The 9,290-nt window shown below is 48.1% G+C and overlaps 1 protein-coding gene across 4 annotated transcripts in view; it reads left to right on the forward strand.

Annotated features, from left to right (window-relative positions):
• The window catches only part of Amotl1 (angiomotin like 1), a 111,372-nt gene that overhangs the window by 81,787 nt on the left and 20,295 nt on the right, over positions 1 to 9,290 (forward strand). For all 4 annotated transcript variants that reach the window (XR_003847815.1, XM_008823125.3, XM_029558687.1 and 1 more), the window contains one exon: positions 5,103 to 5,293. Coding sequence is in view for 3 of the 4 variants with exons in the window: in XM_008823125.3 (XP_008821347.1) it covers positions 5,103 to 5,293 (191 nt within the window). In the remaining variant the exon portion in view is untranslated. The remainder of the gene's footprint in view (positions 1 to 5,102; positions 5,294 to 9,290) is intronic.

Below are 9,290 nucleotides of genomic sequence, written 5' to 3' on the forward strand. Positions count from 1 at the left end.
AAGGAAGGGGGAGGGGGGAGGGAGGGAGGGAAGGAGATAATTTGCCCACTGCCTGGCAGTTAGTTAAGAAAACTCTCACTGCTGTTCTTGCCATCATTAACTTCAGGGTCACTTGAAGGCTTTGGACATCTTTGCTCCTCTCTAATTAATTTGCCTCGCTTACCACTGAGAACAAGGTGACAGAGTGTGTTGGATGGAGTAGGAAGAGAGAAGGTCAGATGGGGTCAGAGGGCTGGCAAGAAAGGGCTTCTCAGTCGACAGTTCTGATAGAACACCTCTTCTCTACCAAGGAGGGCAACGTCCTTGAGCAGTGTTAGCAGCTGGGAGAAATGAACAAGAAACCAAAAGGAAGGGAATCTGCATTATTAAAAACTCAGAATTTTATGTCATTTTACAAAGAGCTCAATGTAATTTTCATGTCTTGCTTTGACAATAGTCCTATGAAGTAGACAAGAAAAAATAAGAATGTTCTGGAAGAGGAAAATGGGGAATTATTGAAGCTAAGGGGCCTAAGATCATGTAGCTCATCAGGATATTCCTTAATATGATCACGTGGTGGGGGCAGTGTTACCTGTGTCCTTTCCCGTTGCTTCCCAGCACATGCACATGCCCAGGAAGTGTCTGTGGACCAGCTGCATGGATGTCAGATGTGGCCCTGTCTCTCTTCAGTTCCATCTTCTGACCGACAGATACTCTTCCAGGCAGACCATGCTGTGTCTACAGGCCTGAATGATGAAATGCATGGATTTATCAGATAGCTGATAGCTGTTAATAACCTGAATGGGGGGGGGTGAACAGCTGCTATGACCCCATGTGAAGTCAAGAAGAAACTGGAAACATAAGCTGATGAGACGGAAACAGAGGGATTTATGGAGATACCGGCAGGCAGCTCTGTGTGGCACAGAAGGCTCAGTGAGGCCGTGGCAGCTCTTTTCTGGAAGTAGTCAGGTTTCTAAAAACAGTGAAGCCTCACATCTTGGTGGCTGGTTCATGTGCTGCTGGAGCCCAGGTGCCACATAGGGTCAGTGACCTTCTACACAAGTCAGGCAAGGACTGGAGTGTGCCTTGGCCGACACTGTTTACATGTAGAGCTTTGAACAGGACCAGTGAGATGGCACATCAGGTAAAATACTCAGAGCCAAGCCTGACTGATCTGAGTTTGATCCCTGGGCCCCACCTGGTAGAGAGAACTAACTCCTGCATGTTGTCCTTTGACCTCTAAAAAATTGGAATTACAAATGTATGGTTTACCAAAGCCCAATAGGCCCAATCAGCCCGTTGTTCTCTTCTGTCTGGGAGGATCTCTTCTGTGAGGACAGCTCAGTAGCCCAGCCATTGTCTAGGTGACCCAACACAAATCTTTTTCTTCATTAAGTCCATTGTATGGTTCCAGGAAAAGCGTGCAATGTCTTTTTTTTATTAATGTGTATGAGCGTAATGCCTGCATGTAGGTAGGTGCACCCCATGTGCGATGCCTGTGGATGTCAGAAGGAGGTGTCAGATCCCCTGGAACTGGCTTTACGGATTGTTGTTAGTCAACATTTGGGTATTGGGAATTGAACCCAAGTCCTCTGCAAGAGCAGTCAGTACTCCTAACTGCTGAGCCATCTCGCCAGCCTGTATTCGATGTCTTTTACCTTTCTACTAGCCCTGCATTTAAAAGTTATGACCACTAGAAAATACCAGCCAAGACACGTCACAGGATGTAAAAGAACGCCTCTCAAGTGATGAACAGGCTCACATTCAGACTGGACCTCTTACCCAGGGCCCCCGGGATGAGCTGTGTCTGCTGCTGGTCTGAACTCAGAACGTCCTCAAAACCTCTGCTCGTTCCTTTTAAAGACACTTGTGTTTCTGAGTTAAGGAAGAAGTTTGAAATGTGACTATCCTCATCCACAGACATCCAGATGACAGGACTTTTTCCTCTTGCTGACACGGAGGAATGAGCGTGCCCTGCCCTTAAAGACCTCCCACCTGCACAGTCTTCCCAGCTCTTCTTGGTCTTGGGTCTCCATCAGGGCAGCTCTTGACACCTCCTTCCAGGTGACAGCCTGGCAGCCAGCACCTGTGGGCCTCTTACTCCACTTCCAAGCCTTTCCTTTCCTAAAAATAAAAATATTGTTATTATTATTATTCTTAACAGAGCATAGGGTAGTGGTTTATTTATAGAAGAGTGGGTGCCCCACATTTATGGCTATGCAGTAAAGTCCACACTCAAATACTTGACAGCCACACAAAATGATGAGAGAGGTGCCTCTTGGTGTTCTCAGCTTCTATATCCTTTGCCCCTCCCCGCATGCAGCTAAATTCTACTGATTGGGCAGAAGGGGCAACTGACCCCCACCTCGACTCCTTGATGAGTGTAAGAAGGAGGTGTGACTATAACTTGCTGGCATAGTGGTCGGAGGAAACTTCCAGTTAACACTCCACCCCTTCCTCCGCCTCTTACATTCTTTCTGCCAACCTCTTCCACAAAAGTCCCTGAGCCTTGGAGGGGTGGTAAGTGTGGGATGATCTTCCTCCAGTTGTGGAAAGACACTGAACTGTCAGGTCTCTGCATCATCTGTTTTCCATGGACTGTTGGCCAGTTTCAGTGGGATTCCATCTACTATACAAGCACACACAGCAAGAAGCAAGAACATCTAAACAGTGACTGCTATAATAATTTAGCATATGGGTAGGTGTAACACAAATGCTTGGTCAGTACTTTAGCAGGTGAATCATTTCCATCTAACAAAGCAATTGCAGTGACTTCCCACTGGGGCCTGTATCCTCCCCTGCCACAGGGGGTTGGCCTGATCTACACAGTACCAGATGTGTTCCAGCCCTAGGAGCGGGCATTATATCCAGTCAAAAATGTGCTGGTTGTACATACATTAGATGCTCCACTATTTCACCAGAAGGACCATCTTGTTTGGTATGTTGACAGTGCGACATACAGGGGCCATCGTTTAGGAGAATTATAGGGGACTGTTCTCTAGTCATCCATGTGTTGCCTTTTGGAACCATGAAAGCCACCCATCCAGTAGCAGGGAGTTTCCAGCTTAGTCCAAGTTTGGTTTCTCCCCCTCCTGTGCTCGTGTCATGCAGTGTCTTCAGCAATAGAGTTTTCCATCCACTTCCAGTGTACAACCAGTATTATTGGCATTGGCCTTTATTGTTTTGGGGGCTTCTAGTGTCCCTCAGGCCAACAGCTCACAGGGGACAACCCACATCTGGCACTGGGATTTTCATTTAACAACTGTATTGCTTTTTGGAAGGGCTTTCCTCCATCCCTGTAGGGTTCCTTCTGTGCTTACGGCTTTTTTTTTTACTGTGTGTCTGGAGAATTTTTTCCTCTTTATTCCCACAGCTATTGTACAGACCTCCTCCCCCTCCCTTTAACTACCCCCTTTACATATTTCTCCCTTAATAACACCTTTATCCTGCTAATCTTCTCTCTCAGGTTCCTTCTTTCCCTTTACCTCCCTGTTTTCCTTCCATATTCCTGGTCCCTTCAGTTGCATCAGGATATGCACTCACTCATAAGGATTTGGTGCTAGGATCCACATATGAGGGAGAACATATACATGTCTTTTGTTTTTCTGAGTCTGTGTTACTTCACTTAGTATAACAGTTTCTAGATCCATCCATTTACCTGCAAATTTCATTATTTCATCTTTCTTGTGTAAATGTACCACATTTCTGTTAACCACTTGTCAGTTGAGGGGCACTTAGGTTGCTTCCATCTCTTAGCTATTGTGAAAAGAGCAGCAACAAACATGGTTGTACAAGTGTCTCTACAGTAGGATGAGTCCTTTGGGTATATGCCAAGGAGTGGTATAACTGGGTCATATGGTAGGTTCATTTGTAGTTTTTTAAGAGTTCTCCACACGGTTTTCCATAGGGGTGGCATGAGTTTGCAATCCCACCAGCAGTGGATGAGCATTCCCTTTTCTCCACATCCTCACCAGCATTTGGTATCATTTGTTCTCTTGATCCTAGCCAGTCTGGTTGGGGTAAGGTGATACCTTAGGGTGGTTTTAATTTGCATTTCCCTAATTACCACACTTTTTGAGATGTTTCTTAGCCATCTTTATTTCTTCCTTTGAGAACGCTCTGTTTAGATCTTTAGCCCATCTTTTAATTGGGTCGTTTGGCTTTTCGATTCTTTGTTTTTGAGTTCTTCATATATTCTGGATGTTAAACCTCTGTCAGCTGTGTCACTGGTGAAGATTTTTTTCCCACTCTGTGGGTTTTCTCTTCACTCTCTTGATTGTTTCTTTTGCTGTAGAGAAGGTTTTTAGTTTAATGAGGGCCCGCTTGTTGATTATTGACCTTAATTCCTGAGTAACTGCTGTCCAAATCCTTTCCTACACCTAAATCTTGTAAGTTACTGCCAATATTTTCTTATAGTTTCAGGGTTTCCAGTTTCACATTGAGGTCTTTGATCCATTTGGAGTTGACTTTTGTGCAAGGTGAAAGATAGGGATCTAGTTTCATTCTTCTACGTGTGGAGATCCAGTTTTGCCAGCACCATTTATTGAAGATGCTGTCTTTCCTCTTATTGAGTTTGTAGCACTGGTTGGTCTAGGTTTCAGGTTCTCTCAGATTTTATTTTGGAGGGAACTGATGGCTTCAGATCAGCTACTTGGGAGTTCCCACAGAAGCCCGAGTCAGTCTTAGTCCCGTACACTCGGGCTTCCTTCTAACCTTTGGACCCCTACCAGTGTGTACTCAGAGCACAGTTTGGGAAGTTCCCTAAGGGGAGGCCTGATTTGGGGACTCTACGGCAGTCTGCTGAGTTCTCAGCCCCTACACTAGGCAGAAGCCAGATCAGATGCTCTCAGGTGGTCTGTCTGCTCAGTGTCTAAACCAGACTGAGGCCAGAACAGCCACTCTCAGACTGTCTGCTAAGGTCTCAGCCTTACTCTACCTTAGGGCAGAGGTCTGCCATGGTGCCGTGGGAGGGACCTCAAGCAATCCCAGTTAGGGGGTTGGGGCACTGTTGTGTCTCTGCAGGACAGTGCAGGATGAGGCACTGTGTTTCTCTCTGAAAGCAAGGTTGGTGTGATCCCCTCACAGCCCCTTTGAACATCATGGTGTCATTTCTGTTTCTCCAGAAACATGGAAATGGCCAGGCAGCCAGCGTGCCAGAATGCAATGCCCCGGCCCTCATGGAGCTCCTGCGGGAGAAGGAGGAGAGGATCCTGGCCCTGGAGGCCGACATGACCAAGTGGGAGCAAAAGTACCTGGAGGAGAGCACCATCCGGCACTTTGCCATGAGTGCCGCAGCCGCTGCCGCAGCCGAGAGGTGAGACACTGCCCACACTGTAGTCCCAGTGTCCAGGGGACTGAGGCAGGAGGAATCCAAAGACAGTTTGGACTGCAGAGCTAGACTTTGTCCAAGAAACATATAAAAAATCAAGGGGTCCAAGGAGGTCTAGAGGCCTATCCCAGGGAGCAAGGTTAGTGAAAGGTGATTTTTTTTGAGTGTGTATTTTATGTATTTGTGTGAGTGTGAATGTGTACATGCCACAGAACATGTGTGGGGCTCAGAGAACAACTTTCAGCATCAGCCCTCGCCTTGCACCTTGTCTGAGACAGGGTCTCCTTGTCGCTTCTCTACTACGTACACGAGGCGAGCTGGCCCCCAAGCTTCTGACACTCCTATCTCCACCTCCCACCACACTGTAGGGTGCCCTGGGATTGCAGACACTCGTGCCCCTGTGCCTTGGTTTTGCAGACACACGTGCCCCTGTGCCCTGGGATTGCAGACACTCATGCCCCTGTGCCCTGGGATTGCAGACACACGTGCGCCTGTGCCCTGGGATTGCAGACACTCCCGCCCCTGTGCCTGGGGATTGCAGACACTCCTGCCTCTGTGCCCAGGGATTGCAGACACTCCTGCCCCTGTGCCCTGGGATTACAGACACGTGCGCCCCTGTGCCCAGCTTTACATGGCTCCTGCGGACTCTAATTGAGGTTGTAAGACTTCTTTGGCAATTGCTCTACTCACTGAGCTGTTGGCCCCGCCCACGACAGTGTCTTTAAAGCTGTGGTGCTACTTGAAGACTCCTGCTGCAGCCGTTGTGGAAGGCAACTTTGGTTATGGGTACCTTCCCTGTGGTGCCAAACTTCTAGACTGAGACATTCTCCTCAAGGAACACGTGGAGAAGTGCCTGAAGAGCCGTGCATCCCCGAGTTGCTGAAAACAGCCAGGAGTCCTTCCACATAGTGGAATACCTTGTGATCTTTGAGTGACGTTAGGAAAGTGGACTTTGTGGATTTTTTTTAACACTGGGGCTGTAGCCTGGGTCGGGCAGAAGGAACATACAGCCCTCACAGCAGCCCTGACGTAAGTGTTATTCTTACCCTCACTTTAATGGGAAGAAAATGAGGTCAGAGGGCTAGAAAGATGGCTCGGTGGTCAAGAGCACTTGCAGCTCTTACAGAGGACCCAAGTTTGGTTCACAATAGTCTGTAACTCCAATTCCAAGGGATTCGGTGCCTTCTTCTGACCTCTGCAGGGCTGTGTGTGCATATGGTGTACATTTTACATGCAAGCAAATACTCATACATATAGAATAGAAATAAATATTTTTAAAAAGAAAGTGAGGCTGAGAGAGGTACAGTGGTTTGTTCCCAGTCTGCTGGTAGTAGATGTTGGGCTGTGGGGTCATGTCGAGATCTGACTTAAAACCCAATTAGCAGCTGGGCGTGGTGGGCACACTTTTAATCCCAGTACTCCGGAGGCAGAGGCAAGCAGATCTCTGTGAGATCAAGGCTAGCTTGGTCTACATAGCAAGTTCCAGGTGGAGCTACAAGGAAACCTTGTCTCCAAAAAACAAGGGGGTCTGGAGAGGTGGCTTAGCTGTTAAAAGTACTGGTTGTTCTTGCAGAAGACCTGGGTTTGAATCCCAGCACCCACATGGCCACTAACAACTGTCAGTAACTCCAGTTCTAGGGGATCTGACACCTTCTTCTGATGTCTTCAGGCATTGCTCAACATGAGTGCACTTACATACATAAAGGCAATACACTTATATCCATAAAACTAAAAAAATTAATTTAAAAAATATTTGAGGCTGGGTGTGGTGGCACATGCCTTTAATCCCAGCACTAGGGAGGCAGAGGTAGGCGGATCTTTGTGAATTCGAGGCCAGCCTGGTCTACATAGTGAGTTCCAGGACAGCTGGGGCTACAGGGAGACCCTGTCTCAAAAAGACTAAATATATATATATATATATATATATATAAATATTTGAAAACAAACCCCGATTAGCTTCACTTGGAGACTTATCCGCTCTTGCTGTGGCTTTCCTTTCTCTCTGTAGGGGCAGAGCCTTACCCTTCCTTTAACTGTTAGCTCAGAATGTGCTGGAATCCAGAAACAACTCCAAAAGACTGTTCAGAAGGAGTGAGGCAGTTAGTTCCCCGGGGTGGTGGGGGCCAGGCGGGACTGCCATCCACACTTGGGGGCTGGGTGTCAAGGTGGGACCATCCCTCCCTGCCTTTCCCTCCCTCTCTTCTCTATTTGCATTGGGTCCTGAAGTCATACTGGGCATTCAGAGTTCAGCATAATTTAGGGTCAGAGTATCACAGGAACATCAGAAAGCTGACATCTTAATACATAGGCTGATGCTGTTCTGTTTGGGATGATGGGGCGTGAGCCAGGCCAGGGGCTGAAAACAGAGACTGCAGCTGCTTTCCAGGCCATTCCCTGCAGCCCTGGGAGGTGGCATTGCTTCTCTGATGGGTTTGCAAAGGCCTTCTGGGATGGCAGGAGACTTTCTAAGCTATTTGTGGGCTCCTGATCACTTCTCAGGCAGAGGAGCCCCAGCTGGGGTGAGAAGGCCTGTGTGGGCTCAGATGCCTGCCTTGACCCCAAGCAAGCTCACACCTGGGAAAGAGTGACGCTTTGGTTCATTTTCTAGCTTGTATGTGTTGTATGTGCCTGGGCTTAGAGGAAACGGTCCATGGTGTCCATTAGAGCAGGGTCCAGGAGAAGAAGCAGATACCCAGGAATTGTGAGGTGAGACGTCAGGAGCAGGTGCAGCTGCAGCTCGTGAGGACAGCAATGTCAATGATTGGGAAAGGTTTGAGTTTTACTAAAGTGAAATAAAGTTGTTATCCTCGGCCTCATGCTTTTGAAGCCAATGAGAGTCATCACCCTATTCTGAGGAGAACAGAAATGGGAATTTGGTTTTCTGGAGCAGATTTAGGCTACCCTTTTCACTGCTGGGCCTGGGAACTCCCTTTCATGAGGGGAGCACTGCACAGGGAGGCAGGATACCTGCCTCTGCCACTAACAGTGGGTGTGTGATCTGGGACAAGCCCCACTGAGCGCCCCTGGCCTCATACAGGAAATGGAATTTTAACTCTGGTTATGAGCAAACCACATACCAGCCTCTGTGGACACGGAGCCCCTATAGTGTGAGTGCGTAACCTAGGGGTGTCACAGTGGACTTCATGGATTTCTGTCCTCTGTCAGATTAGGTATCTCTCAGGGATCCTGGGCATTGAGGGGGTAAAGGAGACTGAAATGGGCAGCCAGAGGTCTGGGACGCTCTGTAAACAGTAAGTGTGTAAACAGTTAGTGTGGTGAGCACAGGAGCATAGGAGATGTGTGGGAGGCCGAGACTGCAGACACATGTTCTAGGCATAGCTCTTTCCTCGTCCTCTGACAAGGGGAGATGGGGGTTTGTTGGGGGTTCCCTGCCCTGCTGTTCTCCTGCTCTGCTCTCCTTGGAAGTCCTGGGTGGGATCCTTTCCACCATTCTTTTCTGTGTCCCCTTTCTCTTTTTCTGTGTTATTTTATTGAGTATTTGTGGGGAAGCCACTGTCCCTATAGAGCTTAGCCTATCCACAATCAGAGTAAGAGTCGGGGTGGCGCAGAGGCACTCGCACACCTAGCTCCAGTCTAAGGAGAACCTTGGTCCTGGGGCTGGAGAGATGGTTCTGTGGTTAAGAGCCGTTGCTGTTCAGAGGACCAGGATTCAGTTTCCAGCACCTACATGGCAGCTTACAACTGCCTGTTGAGCAGACCCTAGGCTCTCTTCTGACCTCTGTGGGCACCATGCCATGTGCGTGTGGAAAAGCCATGCACACAGACATATATACGTATACAATACACATAAATAAAAACAAAACAAACCCTTAATACAAAGACACCACACACACACACACACACACACGCACACACCCCTTGTTACTCTGGCATGGCTTTTTTGAAGGTACAAGGGACAAAGGGACACGGGCTCCTTTTTGAGAAGGGTTGGCATTCAGAGCATAGGTGACCCCTGACCCCT

The sequence above is a fragment of the Nannospalax galili genome, unplaced genomic scaffold (genome assembly GCF_000622305.1).
Source record: "Nannospalax galili isolate Female #2095 unplaced genomic scaffold, S.galili_v1.0 scaffold469, whole genome shotgun sequence".
NCBI classification, from domain to species: Eukaryota; Metazoa; Chordata; class Mammalia; order Rodentia; family Spalacidae; genus Nannospalax; species Nannospalax galili.